The following is a 25,085-nucleotide window of genomic DNA, read 5'->3' as shown; positions in this document are numbered from 1 at the left end:
AAAAAAATGATGTAGCAACTAAGGATTCTAGCTTTAACAAAAGCACCAGGATGACCCAGAGAAAGGGCTGAGTTCGGTTTCATTGTGGAAAAAATGTAGTTTCACTCTTGTTACAATGTGTTGTAGTTTAGTGACTAAGGGTGTTACGTTCCCCAGTTTCTGTGTTGTGGGAGGCGTGCGTAACAAAGGGCCACAGTCTCTACACTGAATTTAAAACATTTAATATTTTGTCTTTGCACTGGCTATCAGAGATTTTGTGTATTTGTCGGATTTTTATTATTTTATTTTGTCAGCATTTGCTGCTGCTTAAAAATCTACAATTTTCTCATCTCCTTAGTACACTACATATTAGTACACACTCCATGATAGGGAATAATCCTGCATCCTTTCCAATCATTTGTCTTTCCTTTGCGTCCCTATACAACCTACAGTCTAATGGATTTAACAATGGTGGAACCTCTCTCCAATCCAATACTTTCACATCCAAGCCGGGAAATTGTGCAAGTGCACATTTTGGGAGAAGGGTGGAGAATTGGGACATAGCCTGCCACTGTGGTTCACAGCTGTTTAAGCTTTGACTGGTTGAGCCTGTTGATCGTTGTAGTCATTCAGACTTGACCTTATTATTAGGGATTTAGTCCTCTTGGCTAATCCAGAATAGTGCATTATTTAAAGTCAGTCCCTGTAGCTGTTTTCAACTGTTTCCATTTGTGTTAGTAACAGAGAATGATCGTGGTGTGTGTGTGTGTGTTGTATGCTTCTGAATGAGCCTAAAACACTGGATCTATATTTGTCTTTTCATTTTATTTTCTGGTTCATAAACCAATGGGAATGGCCAAGAGGTATCTATCCCTGATGTAAAAGACAATGTGATATTCGGTGGGGACATTTCAAACAATCTGACAAAATGTGACTGTCTACTGAGTGGTATGCCTCATTTTCCCTGGACACAAACTACTTTCTTGTGTATCCTTTGTTCATTTCTATATCTTGTCAAGAAGGACACAAGAGACTTGAGTAGAGGATGTAGTTTGCTATTATCGTGTTTGTTTTTTGTTTAATTTCTGATGAAAAAACTCTGCATTGTTGGAAAGGGACCCGTAAGTAAGCATTTCACTGTTAGTCTCCACCTTTTTGATTCCGAAGCATGTGACATTTTTTGTTGTTGTTGATTCCAGGCTTTGTTTAATGCTAGTGGTAGATAATTGGTAAAGAATAGAGAACAGTAAAGGACCAAGACAGCTGCCTTGCAGAATACCACTTTTCCATTAAAGAAGACCCTCTGTGTTATATTGGATAGATACAGTGCATTCGGAAACTATTCAGACCCTTTTACTTTTTCCACATTTTGTTAGGTTACAGCCTTATTCTGAAATGCATTACATTGTTTTTTCCCCCACATCAATCTACACACAATACCCCATAATGACGAAGCAAAAACAGGTTTTTAGAAAAACCTATTCAGACCCTTTACTCAGTACTTTGTTGAAGCGCCTTTGGCAACAATTACAGCCTCGTGTCTCTGCAGATCCTCTGAAACTCTGTCAGATTGGATGGGGAGTGTCGCTGCAGAGCTATTTTCAGGTCTCTCCAGACATGTTCGATCGAGTTCAAGCACGGGCTCTTGCTGGACCACTCAAGGACATTCAGAGACTTTTCCCGATGTTGTCTTGGCTGTGTGCTTAGTGTTGTTGTCCTGTTGGAAGGTGGACCTTCGCCCCAGTCTGAAGTCCTGAGCCATCTGGAGCAGATTTTCATCAAGGATCTCTCCATACTTTGCTCCGTTCATCTTTCCCTCGATCCTGACTAGTCTCCCAGTACCTGCCGCTGAAAAACATCCCCACATCGTGATGCTGCCACCACCATGCTTCACCGTCGGGATGGTGCCAGGTTTCCTTCAGACGTGAAGGTTGGCATTCAGGTCAAAGAGTTCAATCTTGGTTTCATCAGACCAGAGAATCTTGTTTCTCATGGTGAGAATCATTTAGGTACCTTTTGGCAAACTCCAAGCGGACTGCCATGTACCTTTTACTGAGGAGTGGCTTCCATCTGGCCACTCTACCATAAAGGCCTGATTGGTGGATTGCTACAGAGATGGTTGTCCTTCTGGAAGGTTCTCCCATCTCCACAGAGGAACTCTAGAGCTCTGTCAGAGTGACCATCGGGTTCTTTATCACGTCCCTGACCAAGGCCCTTCTCCCCGATTGCTCAGTTTGGCCAGGCGGACAGCTCTAGGAAGAGTCTTGGTGGTTCCAAACTTCATCCATTTAAGAATGAGTGAGGCCACTGTGTTCTTGGGAACCTTCAATGCTGCAGAAATGTTTTTATACCCTTCCCCAGATCTGTGCCTCGACACAATCCTGTCCTGGAGCTCTACGGACAATTCCTTCGACCTCATGGCTTGGTTTTTGCTCTGACATGTACTGTCAACTGTGGGACCTTTTATATAGACAGGTGTGTGCCTTTCCAAATCGTGTCCAATCAATTGAATTTACCACAGGTGGACTCCAAGTTGAAGAAACATCTCAAAGATGATCAATGGAAACAAAATGCACCTGAGCTCAATTTTGAGTCTCATAGCAAAGGGTCTGAATACTTATGTAAATAAGGTATTTCTGTTTTTTATTTTGAATACATTTGCAAAATAATCTTTAAACCTGTTTTTACTTTGTCATGGGGGTATTATGTGTAGATTGATGAGGATTGTTTTTTTGAAAAAGGCTGTAAGGTAACAAAATGGGGGAAAAGTCAAGGGGTCTGAATACTTTCCGAATGCACTGTAGCTGTCAACCCATAGTAGAGTAGAGGATGTAGGCTTGTTTATCAGGATTTATTTTGTTTGTTTTTATTTACCTTGAAAAACAGCCCCATTCCATCTGCATTTCCATTGTTCCCTTTATCAGAGAAAAAGTTTGGTCATAACATTTCCATTCCTTTCCTTTTGTGATTTGAAATTAATTTATTATTTCCACTCAGACCAAAGTAACTCATAATTGCATTGTTTATGTATATTTTGGACTTATTTTTAACAGGAATTTGTTTTTAAGCACTTTATTTACATTTGAATTGTATTGTTCATGGTTCCTCGGACACACAAACACAAGGAATGCCTTGAATGCAAACGTCTGTTGGCAAAAAGTGTTTTGAATTTGCAACAAACATGTTGGAAAAAAGTGTTTTTGGTCACTCCTAGTTTGTTGCACTGACTGAATAAAGACAATTGGAAAGATTGGGCAGTTTGTATACATGCCTTTTGTTTGTGTGTGTGTGTGTGTGTGTGTGTGTGTGTGTGTGTGTGTGTGTGTGGTGTGTGTGTGGTGTGTGTGTGTATATATACATACATACACACATACAGTATATATACATACACACATATATATATAAAACAAGACCATGTTATGCTTGCAGCCAGTGGGGATTTTAGCATGTAACTCTTGGTGGGGCAAACAAAAACATGTGGGATGCATGCCAGCAATGCCACTACACAACACAACACTAAGCAATACATTAATTGCACTATAACGGTGACAAATGGTGCCCACAAACTGTTAGGGCCTACATAAAGCTGTCCCACCAGCAGAGTCCCAACAGCAGTCCCAACACCTTACCACAACTATACCTGGCTTTCAGCGGAGCCTTGTCTGGCAGCGAAACAGTTTCTTCAGCCTCATTTACTGCCTTTTAAAAAAAAAAAACAATGGAGCTGTTATGGCTGACTTGCTTAAACAAATGTGGTTTCTACTGACAATTGAGATATACAAACTAAACCATAAGGGGGACGACAAGCGGATAAGCGGTAATCCGTAATTTCGATTAAGAGGCTAGGACGGACATAGTCAATATAACTATTTGTTCAGCACTTTTGAAATGTAGAGTGACAGAATTCAGAACATGGGCCGTTCTTACAGTATTCTCCCTGTATACCAAGTCAGAACCGTGGGATAAATAAAGTTGGCATATAAACAGACAATGAAAGCTCTTACAATATTCAATGACTCCATTTCTTTAAAACAGGTTATAGGCTACATGTGCACCACCAAGTCAGAACCGTAGGTGAAATTAAGAGGGGAAAATAGACCAAATTATTAGGGTGAATCACATGGGCTACTAATAGCTTACTACACAACATACACTTAGTATTACTTTCTTAGTTACAGTATACATATTTCCCTGGCAGCAGCACCTTCCCTGCAGCAGCATACAAGACATTTTTGGACTCACCTTGTGCTGTGCTCACTTGAACAAGAAGGTGGCACGGCGGTCCTTCGTGGGCAAATTTTGTCATTAAACTTTGTCATCAAAGGGTCGAATCATGATCACGACAGTGATCTTCAGGTCGTAGCTCTAGAAAGTGGCCCGAGTTCCCGATTTACAATTCCGAGTTGGATGACCGTTCAAAACGTATTTTCCCAGTCGGAGCTCGTATTTTCCCAGTTGTCTTGAACTCACTGAAGTCAGATTTCCCAGTTCTGAGTTAACAGTTGTTTTGAGCGCGGCACAAATCATGCTTCATTGACAGCATGGCCAATGTTGAATGTTTATCATTTTAAGCTTGGAAAAGAGACCTTTAATCCCAGACTTGGGCCCACACAGCCACTCCACTGAATAGCAGGCTAGTGATTGCTTTTCAATGCTTGCAGTTAGCCACTGATTCGGGGGCAAACATGGAATATGACTGATCCTTGTGGCTCACCACATTCACAGTATTGGTGCTTCACAAGATAAATAACACACATTACAAAAATTGCAAAAGCACACAGGTATGTTACAGCACATGGAGGACAGTCAGGTGTGTGTGTGTGTGAGTGACTTAAGACAGAAGGTAAAGTTGTAAAGATTGTTTCTTTAAAGCCAACGTAAGTATATATTCATTGTTTTATCCTTTATTTAACCAGAGGTCACATTGAGATTTGACATAATTAAACAGTATTAAACATTCACTAAGGTGAAACACAGGAGGGTTACTCACAGGATGGTAGTCTCCAGAGGAGTTGACACAGCCACAGTCTTTAACAGGAACACACTTGTCGTCACTGAGGATAAAGCCAAGGTCACACTCACACCCCTCCACACACACCTTGGAGCAGCCAGGGGGGCCGCTGACACCCAGACATGTCTCTGGACAGGAGCTCACACACATGGAGTAAGAACTGTTGGGAGGACAGGCCAGGGCTGTAGAGGTAGAGGAGGGAGAGCAGAAACGGGTCAGTACAGGAAGGTCTTCTGAATCATAAAGCACCTAACAGTTCCAAACATGATCAAGGAATGACTGTAATATTGGGATCGATTGACAAACATATTTGCACAGCAACTGTGGGACTTTGGCCTGTGTGCCAGCCTGAGAAATCATGGGGGACAGAAAAATGGATTTGCACGATATGTAAATGTACAATTTGCACAATATGTATATGTATTGAGATATCACCTAATTTGCATATTTCAAAAAAATATTTATTTTTGTTTTTAATAAAAAGTATTATATTCATGTCTACACTCAATGTTGATTATGATCTGGGAGAAAAAAGGGAGAGAATAAAAGACCCTATGAGGGTGTGGCTCCTGGCCTTAAAAATAATGTTTTGAAGTTTGTAATTTCCACTTTTTTTCCCTCAGAGGTAGGTTAATATAACACACCACCCAGGTAGGTTAATATAACACACCACCCAGGTAGGTTAATATAACACACCTCCCAGGTAGGTTAATATAACACACCACCCAGGTAGGTTAATATAACACACCACCCAGGTAGGTTAATATAACACACCTCCCAGGTAGGTTAATATAACACACCACCCAGGTAGGTTAATATAACACACCACCCAGGTAGGTTAATATAACACACCACCCAGGTAGGTTAATATAACACACCACCCAGGTAGGTTAATATAACACACCACCCAGGTAGGTTAATATAACACACCACCCAGGTAGGTTAATATAACACACCACCCAGGTAGGTTAATATAACACACCACCCAGGTAGGTTAATATAACACACCACCCAGGTAGGTTAATATAACACACCACCCAGGTAGGTTAATATAACACACAATCCCAGGTATGTTTTTTCTCACGTGATTTTGTCATGTGTTTTTTATTTGTAAGGGGTAGGCTGAAGTAATTTGTACATTATATCTTTGGAAAAGACACAAAACAACTAAAACAATTATTGATTTAAATCGTTGTGCAACATTATAGGTAAGCTCAGCCATCATGCCCAGCATCCAAGATTCAAAATATATATGCAGAAAGTTAAATAGGCGATTCAACGGTCTTGGGACAAGGTCCCTGGCATAAACATGGGGTGGCTAGTTGTTTAGTGGATGGAAACCGAACCCACCTTGCTGTTGCTGAGTTGTGGTTTATTCCAGGGTGCTGAGTGGGTAGCCTCCACAGTCTCCAGGCTCTTGTCCTGTATCACCATCAGTGGGAATAAAGACAGGGTTAGAAAACACAGAATACATCCACACACTAGTAGGCTGATTATACTGTCAAATCCTAGTGTTTACTACAAAGCCGGTCTTGTCACAATGTAGCTCTGGTTACAAGTAGTGCACTTAATGGAAAAGAGTGGGCTCTAGTCAAAAGTAGTGCACTATATAGGGAATAGTGTGTCATGTGAGACAGCCATAGACGACATCATCATCAGGGTCAGTTCCAAAGACATCCTTAGTGTGATTATATGTTCCTGGAATTCTCCAATTGTTTCCCTGTAACTCATAAGACATGTATGACATTGGAACTGGATAGGTGTTATGAGAATTTTGTTATCAATGTTCATAAACTTCAATTCCTCTACTCAGTCTGCAACCCAGAGTTTGTAATATTCTGGTTGATTGAAACAGACAAGAGTCCCAACTTACAAAAATCAAAGTGTTTATTCACGAGAACGTTCTAACATCAAAAATGCTAACCCAGTCTTTATAACACGCACAAACAAGTTCAAAATCTTAAGCTACGCCTTGCTCAGACAGTCTGTGTTTTTCCACTACACAGATACATTGTTTAATCTGCAACATGTTTCATAATTTTCTGCCAGCCTAACAGTTTCTCCCCTCCATGGGTGGTGACAGAATGTCCTGTAAGGAACACAGTAGTCCAGCTTGTCTGTCGATAGCTCCTCTTATCATTTGTTTCACACTTGCACCCTGCTTACATACTAAAAAGGAACAAAAGGTCCTCGTTCTAATTCTGACTAAAACTACACACATCATCAGATTATAGTTTTATGATTATAATACATTTCATACAATTATATGGTTTTAGAGTGGAATTATTTAATTATTATCTTTAAACATACAAATTATTTTATCAATAGGGCACCATATAGGGAATAGGGTGTCATATGTCATAGAAGACAGCCTGCTTGTCACTGAGGTTGGGCTTGTTCCAGGGTTCTGAGCCTCTGTCCTCCGACCTCTGGTGATGGTCCTTCTCCTTCATCTTAGGAGACCGGCTATTGTGGTTATTAGGCTGCTGAATTGTGGACTATGGAGAGGAGGGAGGGAGGGCGAGAGAGCAAGAGAGAAAAATCTCAGTAAGACTAAAATAATGGTGTTCCAAAAAAGGTCCAGTTGCCAGGACCACAAATACAAATTCCATCTAGACACCGTTGCCCTAGAGCACACAAAAAACGATACATACCTCGGCCTAAACATGAGTGCCACAGGTAACTTCCACAAAGTTGTGAACGATCTGAGAGACAAGGCAAGAAGGGCCTTCTATGCCATCAAAAGGAACATAAAATTTGACATACCAATTAGGATCTGGCCAAAAATACTATCAGTTATAGAGCCCATTGCCCTTTATGGTTGTGAGGTATGGGGTCCGCTCACCAACCAAGAATTCACTAAATGGGACAAACGCCACATTGAGGCTCTGCATGCAGAATTTTGCAAAAATATCCTTGTGTACAATGTAAAACACAAAATAATGCATGCAGAGCATAGTTAGGCCAATACCTGCTAATTATCAAAATCCAGAAAAGAGCTCTTAAATTCTACAACCACCAAAAAGGAAGTGATTGTGTGTCCCCACCACCAAACTGATATCACCCGGGTCTAGTCGCTTATCCTTCAGCCTTTTCACTAGAAAGTCCCGGTCCCACGGTCCTCCGGTGTCTACTAGAATAGTTCTAGGTCCCGTTAGGAGAGAGATAGTCCCGTCTGCTCGAAAAGAACCGTCCTGTTCGGACAGACAATAGCCTACTTTGAGCACCGAGATGGAGTAGGGTTGCCCCACAATCTCGAGTTCTGTGTCTGATAACTCGCTTCTTCTAAACTCGCTACTGTTACATGCATTATTTTTTTCAGTCGCTTCCATCTCTGCTCAATAATAGATGTTTGCCAGCTACAGAATCACAGTTTGTGATCGATTAACTACAAATATCACTACATGTATCTAACAACCACACCGGTTGTTGACAGCTTGTACCAGTTCTACGGTATGGCAAGAAGAACAAGTGTAATTTTGTCGTTTGGAAAAATAATTAGTTGTCACATCAAAGTGCTTTGTCGCCATCTGTTGGACGGCAGCGTCTATTACATTGTGTAAGGCCAGCTGGCGTCACGCAACTTTGCACCATGATCACTCTTACCTATATCTGCCTAGCCTAAACTATGGCAGGTTGAAATATATTTGACTTCCAGTAAAATGTTATGATTTCTTTCGGTATAAGTCCACTTTCAAGACTATAGTGCATCTACTGTGTGTATGACCAACAGTAGTACCATGAACACAACAGAAGCAGGTGAGTGATAAACAGGTAAGTCACTTTTTGTGTTTAGGAGGTCAATTCTGGGTATTTTCAGATATTTCATAATTATAGATGCTGTATAGTATGAGATGCTAATATAGATGTCTTAAACAGAAAAAAAAGAAAGCTGACAAAAGTGTCAAACCTCAGTCAAACCTCAAACCAAAATGTGTAAAAACTCAATGTTAATAACTGTCTTAAAAATAACTGTCACAAACGTATTGTTTAATTACTATTTCATACATCTGAGATATATGATTTAAAATAACTCACAAATATGACATTAAAACCCACCTCAATCAAAACAAAGCAAGTGCACCTACAGTTACAGTATTATACCTGAAAAGGTTTTGAATCTAAGAGTTCTGTGAAATGATTGATCACATTGCATGAGGTTGATGTTGGTTCAATACGTTTCTTCTTTTTCTGCCGAAGGTAGACCTGGCTCTCAAGAGAAGACAGGCTATGTGCACACTGCCCACAAAATGAGGTGGAAACAGCTGAACTTCCTAACGCCCTGCCAAATGTATGACCATATTAGAGATGCCACAATCACAGCAGCAGGATGTGTGACCTGTTGCCACAAGGCAACCAGTGAAGAACAAACACCATTGTAAATACAACCCATATTTATGATGATTTATTTTCCCTTTTGTACTTGAACTATTTGCACATCGTTACAACACTGTATATAAACATAATATGACATTTGAAATGTCTTTATCCTTTTGTAACTTTTATGAGTGTAATGTTTACTGTTCGTTTTTTATTGTTTATTTCACTTTTGTTTATTATCTATTTATTTCACTTGCTTTGGCAATGTAAACATATTTTCCCCATGCCAATAAAGCCCTTAAATTGAAATAGAGACAGAGACAGAGACAGAGACAGAGAAATTAGGTAGTAAGGGTGATAAAGACAAAGAAAGGGGGAGAGAGAGAGATGTACTATTTCACAAGAACAAGAACAGTTGAGCCATGCAGTCAAGTTGTCTGCCAGTGTTTATAGGATCAAGGGTCAGTTCCACAGACTGCGATACAGTGATTACACGTTACTGGAATTCTCCAATTATTTCCTTGTAACTCATAAGAAACGTATTGAACCAACATCAACCTCATGCAATGTGATCAATCATTTCACAGAACTCTTAGATTCAAAACCTTTTCAGGTATAATACTGTAACTGTAGGTGCACTTGCTTTGTTTTGATTGAGGTGGGTTTTAATGTCATATTTGTGAGTTATTTTAAATCATATATCTCAGATGTATGAAATAGTAATTAAACAATACGTTTGTGACAGTTATTTTTAAGACAGTTATTAACATTGAGTTTTTACACATTTTGGTTTGAGGTTTGACTGAGGTTTGACACTTTTGTCAGCTTTCTTTTTTTTCTGTTTAAGACATCTATATTAGCATCTCATACTATACAGCATCTATAATTATGAAATATCTGAAAATACCCAGAATTGACCTCCTAAACACAAAAAAGTGACTTACCTGTTTATCACTCACCTGCTTCTGTTGTGTTCATGGTACTACTGTTGGTCATACACACAGTAGATGCACTATAGTCTTGAAAGTGGACTTATACCGAAAGAAATCATAACATTTTACTGGAAGTCAAATATATTTCAACCTGCCATAGTTTAGGCTAGGCAGATATAGGTAAGAGTGATCATGGTGCAAAGTTGCGTGACGCCAGCTGGCCTTACACAATGTAATTGACGCTGCCGTCCAACAGATGGCGACAAAGCACTTTGATGTGACAACTAATTATTTTTCCAAACGACAAAATTACACTTGTTCTTCTTGCCATACCGTAGAACTGGTACAAGCTGTCAACAACCGGTGTGGTTGTTAGATACATGTAGTGATATTTGTAGTTAATCGATCACAAACTGTGATTCTGTAGCTGGCAAACATCTATTATTGAGCAGAGATGGAAGCGACTGAAAAAAATAATGCAGGTAACAGTAGCGAGTTTAGAAGAAGCGAGTTATCAGACACAGAACTCGAGATTGTGGGGCAACCCTACTCCATCTCGGTGCTCAAAGTAGGCTATTGTCTGTCCGAACAGGACGGTTCTTTTCGAGCAGACGGGACTATCTCTCTCCTAACGGGACCTAGAACTATTCTAGTAGACACCGGAGGACCGTGGGACCGGGACTTTCTAGTGAAAAGGCTGAAGGATAAGCGACTAGACCCGGGTGATATCAGTTTGGTGGTGGGGACACATGGCCACTCCGACCATGTTGGTAATCTGGGGCTGTTTCCAGGGGCAACAATAGTTGTGGGGTGTGACATCAGTGAGGGGGATAGGTACCTTCCTAACCAGCTGGCTGAGGGGCAACCCTATCCTATTGATGAACATGTGAGTCTGAAACTGTTATTTTGTTCAACCCAACTCAGTGTAATCATATTCAATAGTGTGTGTGTGTAACAGCCATATTCAATGGTTTCCCATGCATATTCAACAGCACTTTAATCAGTAACTTTACAGTGCATCATTTGCATGTTACAATAGGTACTACATACTACTGTACTCTGAACCTCATTGCAATACTTTAATCTCTCCACCAGGTGTCAATAGTACCCACTCCGGGCCACACAGGGCGCGATGTGAGCCTTCTTGTGAAGGGAACCACAATGGGCACGGTGCTTGTTGCCGGGGACCTATTTGAGTGTTGCACTGACGACGACAGTTGGAGGGAACTGAGTGAGAATCCTGCAGTTCAGGAGGCCAGCCGACAGGAGGCGCTACGCACCTCTGATGTCATCATCCCGGGACACGGGTTGCCGTTCAGGGTCCACAGGGAGGAGGCGGACGGACGCTCCGGGTAGAAACTGCACTGTTAGGCCCTTAGGCACAGATCAGTTTTAGCCTTCCTCTCTCTAACCGTAGCAATGTGGGGGAAGAAGTGCAAAACCTTAGATCAGTGGTTAGGAGTAACCACTGATGTGTACAGTGCATTCTGAAAGTATTCAGACCCCTTCCCTTTTTCCACATATTGTTACGTTACAGCCTTATTATAAAATGTATAAAAAAAAAAAAAAATCATCAATCTACACCCAATATCCCATAATGACATCACAATACCCCATAATGACATCACGGTACCCCATAATGACAAAGCAAAAACAGGTTTTTAGACATTTTTGCAAATTGTTTGTACAGCTCCGTGACAGGATTGTGTCGAGGCACAAATCTGGGGAAGGGTACCAAAACATTTCTGCAGCATTGAAGGTCTGCAAGAACTGTTAGGGTTGCGAAAGTTCGACTGAGATAGGAACAATAGTACACCTGAACTTGGTTAAAATAATTGTTTAATTCAAAAGTTAATAAATGGCAAATACATTTTTCGTATATACGGGTTCACTGCACCACCCCGCAGGGTGGAACAAGGAACTGATTTGTTTCTCACAAAGATATTATTTTATACTCGTGACAGAGATAGTTCCCGCTTCCGAGCCGGCCTGTCAGAGTAGAGACTGGGCGTGGTTTAGACTCACCCAGCCTATCGTTGATGTTGGCGCCTTAAGCCAGTCCTGGCCCCTTAGCGCATGTGATGTCCCGACGCTGTTGCTGTGTAGATTACGCTCCTTCACCCCAAAGACTGAGGTCAGACAGCTTCTGCAATATTGTCTGAGCTATTCGCACCTGTATACAATGGCCACTGTTCGCTCAAGGCTAACCGCAGCTTCCCAGCTTCTTATCTGAGCTAACTGTTACTTCCAGCACACACACACAGACATCCAGGCGCCCAGGCCAACAGGTTATCAATATCCAATCACGTTTGTTATAGTATTCAATCACATATAATACAGTTGCTAATCACGTTTGTTATAGTATTGGGTTATAGTGCATAACTCAGAACCTCACATGTGTTTTTCGTGTGTATAGTTTATCTGTTATTGTCTGGTCAGCAGTCTCCTGATTCACCCCCCTCCTGTGTCTCTCTAAGATTAGCACAGTCTCGGCCACATAGTACAGCGCCCACACTACTGATACATTTGTTGCATACACACACATATTTCATACACACACACATTTCAGACTGCTTGTTCATATCTTATGCTCAGATACATTTGTTGCAATTTCAGGCTGTGGCCTCATGGTTAGACAACATGAGTCAGTAATTCAAACTTTAATGCATAAGAATAGTTAGTTAAGCATGTCAAAAAACCTTATAAAAACCCCACAGAACACAGTGGCCTCCATCATTCTTAAATGGAAGAAGTTTGGAACCACCAAGACACTTCTTAGAGCTGGCCGCCCGGCCAAACTGAGCAATCAGGGGAGAAGGGCCTTGGTCAGGGAGATGACCAAGAACCCAATTGTCACTCTGACAGAGCTCCAGAGTTCCTCTGTGGAGATGAGAGAACCTTCCAGAAGGACCACCATCTCTGCAGCCCTCCACCAATCAGGCATTTATGGTAGAGTGGCCAGACAGAAGCCACTTCTCAGTAAAAGGCACATGACAGCCCGCTTGGAATTTGCCCAAAGGCACCTAAAGGACTCTCAGACCATGTGAAACAAGATTCTCTGGTCTGATGAAACCAAGATTTAACTCTTTGCCCTGAATGCCAAGCGTCACGTCTGGAGGAAACCTAGCACCATCCCTACGGGGAAGCATGGTGGTGGCAGCATCATGCTGTGGGAATGTTTTTCAGGGACTGGGAGACTAGTCAGGATTGAGGGAAAGATGAACGGAGAAAAGTGTATAGAGATCCTTGATGAAAACCTGCTCCAGAGCTCTCAGGACCTCAGACTGGGGCAAAGGTTCACCTTCCAATAGGACAACGACGCTAAGCACACAGCCAAGACAATGCAGGACATGTCTCTGAATGTTCTTGAGTGGCTGAGCCAGAGCCCGGACTTGAACCTGAGTAAAGGCTCTGAATACTTACAGTACCAGTCAAAAGTTTGGACACACCTACTCATTCAAGGGTTTTTCTTTATTTGTACATTTTTTTACATTTTATAATAATAGTGAAGACATCACAACTATGAATTAACACGTATGGAATCATGTATTAACCAAAAAACTGTTAAACAAATCCAAATATTTTTTATTTTTCAGATTCTTCAAAGTAGCCATCCTTTGGCTTGATGACAGCTTTGCACACTCTTGGCATTCTCTCAACTAGCTTCATGAGGTAGTCACCTGGAAGGTATTTCAATTAATAAGTGTGCCTTGTTAAAAGTTCCTTTGTAGAATTTCTTTCCTTAATGCGTTTGAGCCAATCAGTTGTGTTGTGACAAGGTAGAGGTGGTATACAGAAGATAGCCCTATTTGGTAAAACACCAAGTCCATTACTTTAAGAAATGAAGGTCAGGCAATCCAGAACATTTCTTTTGAAGTTTCTTCAAGTGCAGTCGCAAAAACTATTAGGCACTCTGATGTAACTGGCTCTCATGAGGACCGCCACAGGAAAGGAAGACCCAGAGGAGACTGTGTGAATCATGCCTTCATGGTCAAATTGCTGCAAAGAAACCACTACTATTTTTTTTATTTGTATTTAACTAGGCAAATCAGTTAAGAACAAATTCTTGTTTACAGTGACGGCCTTCCCCGGACGACGCTGGGCCAATTGTGCACCACCCTATGGGACTCCCAATCACTGCCGGTTGTGATACAGCCTGGAATTGAACCGGGGTCTGTTGTGATGCCTCTAGCACTGAGATACAGTGCCTTAGACCGCTACGCCATGCGGGAGCGTGAAAAGAAGAAAAGACTTGCTTTGGCCAAGAAACACAAGCAATGGACATTAGACCGATGGAAATCTGTCCTTTAATGTGATGAGTCCAAATTTTAGATTTTTGGTTCCAACCGCTGTGTCTTTGTGAGATGCAGAGTAGTGGAACGGATGATCACCGCATGTGTGGTTACCGCTGTGAAGTATGGGAGAGGAGGTGTGATGGTGTGGGGGTGCTTTGCTGGTGACACTGTCAGTAATTTATTTAGAATTCAAGGCACACTTAACCAGCATGGCTACCACAGCATTCTGCGGCATTATGCCATCCTATCTGGTTTACGCTTAGTGGGACTGTCTCTTGTTTTTCAACAGGACAATGACCCACCCACCTCCAGGCTGTGTAAGGGCTATCTGCTGCATCAGATGACCTGGCCTCTACAATCACCTGACCTCAACCCAATTGAGATGGTTTGGGATGAGTTGGACCGCAGAGTGAAGGAAAAGCAGTCAACAAGGGCTCAGCATATGTGGGGACTCCTTCAAGACTGTTGGAAAAGCATTCCTCATGAAGCTGGTTGAGAGAATGCCAAGAGTGTGCAAAGCTGTCGTCAATGCAAAGAGTGGCTACTTTGAAGAATTTAAAATATATAAATTATACTTTGATTTGTTTAACACTTTTTTGGTTACTATGTGATTCCATATTTGTTATTTCATAGTTTTGATGTCTTCACTATTATTCTATAATGTAAAAAATGAAGAAAAACCCTTGAATGAGTAGGTGTGTAAAACATTTGCAAAAATGTCTAAAAAACTTCTTTTTTTTAATGAGGTATTTGTGTGTAGACTGATGTAGACATTAATAAATGCATTTTTATAGCTTCCAAAATCTTTTTTTTTTACATTGGCGGAGGAGTACCAAAATGGCTGTGTGCTCCAATACAGCGCCCCCCTGTCAGTCATCTAGGGTTAATACACATCATTGGGCGGTAAACTTATCGTCACCTCACAGTGACTGAATCTATGTCGGGACCTTCCACACACATACTCGACTCACACTGAAGAGATGTATTGGCCATGCGTATTGGTGTGCTAGTGTGTGTCGGGACACAGTGACTGTCCACGGACCCAAACGAGATGCTGTGGCACATCTAGCCGTGGCAAGAAGCGCATCACACTAGTCTGCGGTGTAGGGACAGTCGTCTGTGTTGATCACCTGTCTACTTTGCAAACGTGCCTTGAAATGAAACGTGTACATGGGATGTGCATGTCTCCTTGGGGCACGAGGAGGCTATGAATGATCATTCTGTGGTGGTAGACATATTTGGACCGAAGATACTGGTTTCCTTTATTCATCTGCGGTTGAAAATTCACCATAACCCCATGACACCACAACACAAGGTATTGTCAATGAGTTGTATCTTTCTTTCAGATACTAAGGTTTACCATCTTGGGTTAAATGCTGTAACGTTTGTGTTGTTTTCTTTTCATACTATAAACCATAGGTGACAGCTGGGGTCTAAAGAGCTTGGTGGAATGTAAATTCCATAAAGTAAGTGAATTCTAATAGGGGTCACAATGTTGACTGATTAAATTGGAGAGAAGGAGTTCCCCCTTAGATCGGAGACAGCAGCAGAGCCCTACACGATAGCCTACAATAGTACACTATGATAAATGGAGAAAAGTCACTCGGGGAACTGCCCATTAAAAAATTCTAGGATTCTATGTAAAAAAATATATATAATAAGAAAAAAATGATTCCACCCCTGACTATAATGATGTCTGTGGTAAAGTTGTCTTATGGACCACGGCCTTGCCTATGATGTTTATAGGATTTTTATCATGTTGGCTAGCCTTAAGCAAGCACACCTTTCATAGCCCTCATGAAATCAAAACTGATTTGAATAATGAGGAAATCATAAAAAGCCATTGTGAACGTTAGTCAGAGGGCCTAAGGCAGGGGCCAGAGGCCATTCAATGTAACAGCGTTGCATAACTGGGATTTGTCAACGGTTAATATCAAGTGACTTGGACTCAATAAAGTAATGACTTTTTCTTCATTCGTCACTAGGCTTCCCCGATTAGCTAACTCAGCATTGTTCCTCTCTCTGAATCAGTATTAGCACTGTAATAATGTAGAATAGAGTTCGCCAGTTTGCAGTCCAAAAAAACGGAAATGAAACCTGTTTCGTTTAGACATTCCTATGGGGCAAATGAATGGGGAAAGAATGGAGTTTTGGGATAAACGCCGAAAATAAGGTGAACGGGCTTAGGAGATATACGTTTTGTTCGATGAGATAATATCGCTCAAGTAACATGAGCTTTAGGAATTATGAAGCCTTGATGTGCTTATTTTAATTACATAAATGCTTCAAAATTCACAAAAGGTGACATTAGCTGATGAAGATTATCTCATAGAACAAAACGTGTAAGTTCATCTAAGCCTGTGTTTACCAAAGACATTATTTTTGGCCTTCATTCATTTCCCCATAGGCTTTGGCCAACGAGCCATGGTGGAGTTAGCCTCTGTTAGTTCCTACAAAAAGATACCATTACTATTGCTTCCTAAACAAACACCTGCCTTTTCATCACTAGGTTACTGTATTTCATAGATGGACCAACTACTCTGACAGACCTCAATAGCCTATATATTAGGCCTAGTAAATGCACTCCTCATTCCATTGGTAAATGTAGGCTACGGATTCACAGCTGTGACGGTACATCTATAGATTTCCCAATCATCCACCTCCACTCAAGTTAGGAGATGTGCATGACTGAACCAAAAAGCCTTATAGAGTTCAATGACATGACACTCAAGCCGCTCCTTGACCCCTCTAACAATACAACATGTCACTCATTTACTGTAAGTCCTGTGAATCTTGTTCATCTTGTCTGTTACTCAAAACCACTGCATATTTTCACTCAAGTGCCCATTCAGTTCACTGGAGGGGTCTTAATCTTAGACTTAGTTATTCATTCAGGGGGTCCTGCTGCTTGTGCAATATCACTACTGGTGTTGTGATTGTTGTTGTAGTCTTCACAAGGTCCTGTTTGTTGCCATAGTGATATCACACCAATGAAAGAACCGTAGATCCTATGTGTTCTATTTAACTCTGTGGTTAGAACCATAGAATTAATTCAAATCTGAATTCTATGGGTTCAGCACTCTCACTAACTGACTGTGCAAGGCCTCAGACGTTTCCGAAACCCCACCAGCAACGTAGCCTGGATAATAATAAGTTATAGACCACTTTTTATTACATAAAGAATCTCAAAGTGGTTAAAAACATTTTTTTGTTCCAGCTGAAGTCAGTTTTGTCTGTTGTTGTTCTGCCAAACACGATAACATCACATGAGTTGGCTAAATCAGAAATACACAGTCTGAACTCCAGGCAACTTCCAACATCATCTAAATCAGGGCTCTCCAACCCTGTTCCTGGAGAGCTACCCTCCAGTAGGTTTTAACTCCAACCCTGTACCTGGAGAGCTACCCTCCTGTAGGTTTTAACTCCAACCCAGTACCTGGAGAGCTACCCTCCTGTAGGTTTTAATTCCAACCTATTACTACTATTTTTTACTACTATTGCTACTATTACATCTATTACTACTATTACTTCTACTATTACTACTACTATTACTATTTTTACTACTATTACTACTTTTACATCTATTACTACTACTATTACTACGATTACTACATTTACATATATTACTACTACTATTACTACTTATACTACTATTACTACTTTTACTACTATTACTATTACTACTATTACTACTATTACTACTTTTACATTTATTACTACTATTAATACTACTACTACTAGTACTGCTATTACTGCTAATACTACGATTACGATTACTACTACTATTACTGCCTATACTACTATTACTACTATTACTACTACTATTGCTACTATTGCTACGTTTACATCTATTACTACTATTAATACGAATATTACTACTATTACTTCTACTATACTACTTTTACTACTATTACAGCTTTTACTACTAATACTATTACTACTACTATTACTACTTTTACACCTACTACTACTATTACTACTGCTATTACTACTACTATTACTACTGCTATTACTACTGCTATTACTATTACTGCTATTACTACTATTATTACTTTTACATCTATTACTACTATTTCTACTACTATTGCTACTATTACATCTTTTACTACTATTACTTCTACTATTACTACTACTACTATTACTACTACTATTTTTACTACTGTTACCACATGTACATCTATTACTACTACTATTACTACATTTGCATATATTACTATTACTACTACTTATACTACTATTACTACTTTTACTACTATTACTATTTTTACTACTATTACTACTTTTACATCTATTACTACTATTAATACTACTATCGCTACTACTACTACTATTACTGCTAATACTACTATTACTATTACTTAACTATTACTACCCTTACTACTATTACTACTTTTACTACTATTACTACTATTACTACTTTCACATCTATTACTACTATTGCTACTACTACTACTATTACCGCTATTGCTGCTAATACTACTATTACTATTATTACTACTATTACTACTTTTACATCTATTACTACTATTAATACGACTATTGCTACTACTACTACTACTACTACTATTACTATGATTACTATTATTACTGCTATTACTGCTAATACTACTATTACTACTATTACATCTTACTACTATTACTACTTTTACATCTCACTACTATTACTACTACTATTACTACAATTACTGCTACTACTACTACTACTATTACTACTACTACAACTATTATTGCTACTACTATTACTACTATTATTATTACTACTACTTTCTCATCTGTTACTACTAGTACTACTGCTATTACTAATATTACTACTACTACTACTATTATTACTACCACTACTACTACTATTACTACTATTACTACTAATACTGATATTACTACTTTTGCTACTTTTGCATCCATTACTATTACTACTATTACTATTACTTCTATTACTATTACTACTACTATTATTACTACTATTACTACTATTACTACTATTGCCGCTACTTCTACTATTACTACTATTACTGCTATTACTACTAGTATTACTGCTATTACTACTACTATTACTATTACTTTTACTGCTATTATTACTACTATTTCTACTATTGCTATTGCTACTACTATTACTTCTATTACTATTACTACTACTATTACTATTACTACTACTATTACTACTACTATTACTATTACTACTATTACTATTACTACTACTATTACTTCTATTACTGCTACTATTACTACTACTATTACTATTACTACTATCACTACTACTATTACTACTATTACTACTACTATTACTACTACTATTGCTACTATCACTACTACTATTACTACTATTTCTACTACTATTACTACTTTTACTACTATTGCCACTAATACTATTTCTGCTATTACTGCTATTACTACTAGTGTTACTACTACTAGTACTACTATTACTATTACTATTACTTTTACTGCTATTATTACTACTATTACTACTTTTACATCCATTACTATTACTACTATTACTACTATTAATACTAGCTAGGCAAGTCGTTGTATTTTAAGTCTTAAAATCGAAGCTAAGATGTTTTGTGGTTTGAATTGCAGTATGTATTTAGTTTGAGAATTTATGAGCTAGCAACTTTTGACAGACTGGTTTCGCTTCGTCTCGTGGCTATAACCACACACAGCCATGATACAAATGTCACAACACCTGGCCTCATGTACTTTTGGTTAATTCAAGTTGGATCATCAAGTTATTAATAAATAAACCTTGTGTCCTATCTGCCATCACCTGTACTGTTCCACATGCTTTACCTAACCAAACCACACCCAGTCTCTAGTTCCAATTTCATAGAGGTGGAGTATCTACCTGTACAAAGATCACTGCACCACATCACCAACGACCTTCAACATAGTACTACTACCCGAATAGCACCCTATTACCTATGTAGGGCACTACTTTTGCTCTGGTCAAAAGTAGTGCACTATAAAGCGAATAGGGTGCTATTTGGCTTTACATCCATAAACAGTGTTTTCCTGTGTTGCGAAGATAGCTACAGTATATAATTATACCAGTCGAGAGGGTGGTTAAAACACTGTTGTTCACGCTCCCAGGTGATATCTGGATGCTCGATGAAGACCTAAGGGTGGAAACGTTGTGTCGATAAGATCATCTGGGAGCGTGTAGCGTTTTCCTTTTTATTTTTCAAGAGTTCACCGAGAACTCCAGCACCTGCAAAAAAAAGTACCTGGATGTGCGTTTGTTCTTCAGCTTCTGGTGACTAATGTAAATGTGCAGATATCTCAGGTGTTTAAAAGTGGCCATAAAGAGTGACATTTGACCGTGTCTGTCTGGTACAATGTTCTTACATAGTGTAGTGACCTTAACTAATTGATGTCACCAGGTAGGCCAAAACAGGCAAACATTTCAGGCGGCCTTTCAAAATAGCTCTTACACTAAAAGGGCATTACCATCACTTTCACAATTTCACAGTATTATTCCAACTTCATAGTGTGGAAATATACACTCAGTGGCCATTTTATTAGGTGCACCCATGTAGTACCGGGTTGGACCTCCGTTTGCCTCAAGAAGAGCCCGAATTATTTGGGGCGTGGACTAATGCTGCTTAATCCTGACTCAGTAAGACACAACAGGAACCGGGATTTGCCAGACCAGGCAATGTTTTTCCACTCCTCAATTGTCCAGTGTTGGTGATCTGGAGCTGCTTTTTCTTGTTTTTAGCTGATAAGAGTGGAGCCCGATGTGGTCCACAGAAGTTTGGTGGCACCTTAATTGAGGAGGACGGGCTTGTGGTAATGGCTGAAGCGGAATAAGTGGAACGGTATCAAATGCATCAAACACATGGTTTCCATGTGTTTGATGACATTCCATTAGCGCCGTTCCAGCCATTATTATGAACCGTCCTCCCCTTAGCAGCCTCCTGTAGTGTGGTCATCTGCTGCAATAGCCCATCCGCGAGTTGCCCGTTTCGAGATGCCGTTCTCCACACTATTGTACTGCGCCGTTATTTGCCTGTTTGTGGGCTGCTTCTTAGCTTGCACAATACTTGCCATTATCCTTTGACCTCTTATCAATTAGCTATTTTCGCCCACAGAATTGCCGCTGACACTGTTATACGTGAAAAGCCCAGGAGGCCGGCCATTTCTGAGATACTGGAACCCGCGCGCCTGACACCGACGATCATACCACGCTCAACATACCACGTTTTTTGTTTCTTTTTCCCCATTTTAATTGAAAACAATCACAGTAAGGTACTTCACTAACCAGGTTTCCATCCAACATTTTTATGCGCGTAAAGTACATGTTGGATAAAAAATGTCATGACAGGCCTGATGGAAACAGAAAATGTGTCCGTTAACTTTCCAAATGTCGACAAAACGAAATACTGTAGACATGGTGGGATCTTTTTGTGTCGGTAAAATTCATTATGTGAGAATTGTCTGCAGAAACTCTTTTTATGCACAAATATTGATATAATAACCATCATATGGAAGTAAAGTTGGAGTCACGCGATGACATGTTGTGTGGTCTTCCCACTACGACTCGCTGGGAAACCATGCAGTTCATTAGACTGCAGATGAAATAAGGGATGAACTTCACAGGGTGGTGAAAGTACAAGGTGATGAGCTTGATGCTCCTTTCCAATACATATTACGGGTCTTATTCTGGTGACATGATGATCTATGTTTGGCTGCCCGTTTGACAAAATGAATCTCGCTCTTTAGTCCATAATAATCTCATCATGTAGGCTATACATGTACGCTTTGGCGTACGTGCCAATACTGGAGTGGGCACACTATATAATAAAAAGAATTTGGTGAGAAAACCATCAGTAGAGTTGAAAATGCGCTGAAAACCCATTTAACTTGTATTTGTTTTACTCGGTACATGGTAATTTAACCGTAAAACTTATTTTTATGTGCACTCAATTTGGTGGAAGTCACTTTGATAGAAATACCTCTCTGGTGGGAAAATGTGCATATATATTATGCAGATTCTAGAATATTTGCATAAAATCTGTCGCCAATTGGATGGAAACCTAGCTACTGTTACCCAGAAATAATGTGATATTGTTATAAAAACATCTGCATTGGACCATTGCACCACGAACTTGCTACAATATCATGAGAGCCCATGCAACTGAGCAATTTGAATACCTACCCAACATAAATAAATATTTCAGAAATAAATATTAAGTGTATCTATATGGGATCACTGTACTTGATTGTTGTAAATTACACCAATAATTAAGAAAATACAATTTTAAAAACTTTTGAAAAAATTGCAAATGTTTTGATTACATAATTTCTCTTTTGTGTGACATTGTGTTAAAACACATTCTAGCTTTACAGAGTTCTCTATACGTGTGTGTGTGTGTGTGTGTGTGTGTGTGTGTGTGTGTGTGTGTGTGTGTGTGTGTGTGTGTGTGTGTGTGTGTGTGTGTGTGTGTGTGTGTGTGTGTGTGTGTGTGTGTGTGTGTGTGTGTATTCTAACTGATGGAATGGGTGTGGATGCTCATTATAGATTAACAGTATAACTCTATACTGTATGACTCACTGTGTGTGTGAGTCCAATCACTGTACTGATGGGAGAGTGAAGGTCAAAGGTTATTTCAAGCCTTTGATTTCAGTCACAAAAAAAGTTACAAAAGACAAACTATGAGCTCTTTGTCAGAATTTCAGTTAGGATGACAGCTATAACAATGTTGTTCAATTATTATAAGATGAATTTGTTTGCGTTGTATAATGTATAGTGTTTAAGATGTTTGTACAGTATTTATTCAAATAACTGTTCAAATGCAAAGGGACATTTTGATCGTTCTAGGCCTAGTTACATGGTTTGTAACCTGAATTTCTGATGTGCATTTATTTTATGAGAAATCAGCGTAAGCGCCAGGGTGTTGAATGTACATGTTCCCATGGAGACAGCAACCTTACCTTGGTCTCTCTTGACCTCTTGGTTGGCCAATCCAAGCGGACTATTGTGTGTTCAGATGGTGACGAAACATAAATATGTACAAAAAGGAAAAATACCAAAGGCATGCCCAAACTAAAGAGTAAAAAACCAACCAGCATCCTCTCCAAGCTGGCACTCTGACTGACGATCACCTTAACTGGCAGAACCTGATGTGTTTATCAACCAGGTTCAGCAGCTGGACAAGGTGAGTGGTGTGGAAGTGTAACTTGGATATTGTGTTTGTCTATCTCCCAACATGAACCTAAGTTACCGTATCCAACGAAAGTCAAACATAAGAAGAGAGCACTGAATAGAACAGGAAATCCTGCAGGGGGACCAAAGTCTTTAATCAAAGTTCTTTCAGTACCTTTTTTTACACCCTAATATGGCCGTAACTGATTAATCATTTCTCAAATTGTACACACTCCAGACAATCTTACTCCCCTTTCCCGAAAGAGGATCAGAGGGGAGAAGGAAATCAATAGAGGGGAATAGTGGTGGTCAGACAGATGAAAAGAGAGGGAAAGAAAGACCGATACAGAACAGTTTACAGAGAGACAGAGTTGTTTCGTTTATTAGGTTCTCCATTAGCTACTGCACATGCAGCAGCTACTCTTCCTGGGGTCCACATAAAACTTACAAATACATGACAAAGTACAGAACAGTAATAGACAACATAAGATATTACATTCAATTTCAAATAAAATAGGAGTTATATATAGGAAAGACACAAAGAGACAACAAAAATACTCTTTACACACTATTCATATACTGTATTCATATTGTTATATACAGTACAGTTAAAAGAGCTTTAGAAAGAGGAGAGGCGCTGTGATGCAAGATGGTTTTTTATCTGTTTTTTCAAGCTAAACCTGACTAACCTCTGGTGGCAGAGCATTCCACCATGACATGGCTCAATACATAACTGACTAACCTCTGGTGGCAGAGCATTCCACCATGACGTGGCTCAATACATAACTGAGCGACGCATTAAATCTGTTTTTGATTTGGGTACCGTGAGGTATAGTGGCGTGTCTGGTGAAGTATGTATGTCTGTTTGAAGTGTATGCAAATAGATTATACAAGTGGTTAGTCATTTTCAACACACAAATGTTTATTAAAAAGACTAGAAGAGAAGTAGTACATTTCTCCTCAACCAGGAAAGACTATCATGTTGTTGATGTTAGTTCTGTGTGTGTAATTAAGGGCAAGGCGTGCTGCTTTGTTATGAGCCAGCTGCAGCTTTGCCAGGTCTTTCTTTGCTGCAACTGACCATATTACTGTAATCAAGGTGGGACAAGAAAAAAGCCTGAACACCATCCCGATCCGACTAGGTGCAACCCTAATTGCTGGTTCTGGATAAGAGCGTCCGCTAAATGACTAACATGTACATGTAACTAGTACAGTTGATCTTTGTGTCACAACATATTTTTATAAGAGACATACCTCTCCCCATCTTCACAACTGTTTTGTCCATTCGACTTGAACATGATAACTGACCATCCAATGTAACTCCTATTAGTTCAGCTTCTTCAACTTGTTCAATAGTCACACCCTTTATACACAACGCCAGTTGAGGTCTAGGTCTGAGTGAATGCTTT

The 25,085-nt window shown here is 39.7% G+C and overlaps 2 protein-coding genes across 5 annotated transcripts; one reads left to right on the top strand and one right to left on the bottom strand.

Moving 5' to 3' along the window:
- Nucleotides 1–7,169: 7,169 nt before the first annotated feature.
- Nucleotides 7,170–8,436, bottom strand: LOC120030614 (metallo-beta-lactamase domain-containing protein 1-like). 4 transcript variants are annotated; one of them, XR_005473658.1, is made up of 2 exons: nucleotides 7,962–8,436; nucleotides 7,170–7,488 (listed from the first exon to the last, which is right to left on the bottom strand). XR_005473658.1 is itself a non-coding variant. In XM_038976038.1 (2 exons), the coding sequence occupies exons 1-2, from the start codon at nucleotides 8,320–8,322 to the stop codon at nucleotides 7,342–7,344; spliced, it is 432 nt and encodes a 143-aa protein (XP_038831966.1). In that variant the 5' UTR covers nucleotides 8,323–8,436; the 3' UTR covers nucleotides 7,170–7,341. The 4 variants fall into 4 exon arrangements, 1 of the variants encoding a protein (XP_038831966.1); XR_005473660.1 differs by lacking the exon at nucleotides 7,962–8,436 and adding an exon at nucleotides 7,645–7,692; XM_038976038.1 differs by having other exon boundaries at nucleotides 8,038–8,436.
- A 2,147-nt stretch (nucleotides 8,437–10,583) lies between these two features.
- Nucleotides 10,584–11,812, top strand: LOC120030605 (metallo-beta-lactamase domain-containing protein 1-like). Its single transcript, XM_038976030.1, has 2 exons — nucleotides 10,584–11,128; nucleotides 11,338–11,812. The coding sequence occupies exons 1-2, from the start codon at nucleotides 10,697–10,699 to the stop codon at nucleotides 11,596–11,598; spliced, it is 693 nt and encodes a 230-aa protein (XP_038831958.1). The 5' UTR covers nucleotides 10,584–10,696; the 3' UTR covers nucleotides 11,599–11,812.
- Nucleotides 11,813–25,085: the final 13,273 nt, after the last annotated feature.

Source organism: Salvelinus namaycush, chromosome 36 (assembly GCF_016432855.1).
Source record: "Salvelinus namaycush isolate Seneca chromosome 36, SaNama_1.0, whole genome shotgun sequence".
Taxonomy (NCBI): Eukaryota; Metazoa; Chordata; class Actinopteri; order Salmoniformes; family Salmonidae; genus Salvelinus; species Salvelinus namaycush.
Note: the sequence above shows the minus strand (reverse complement) of the source record. Positions and strands in the feature narration are given on the sequence as shown.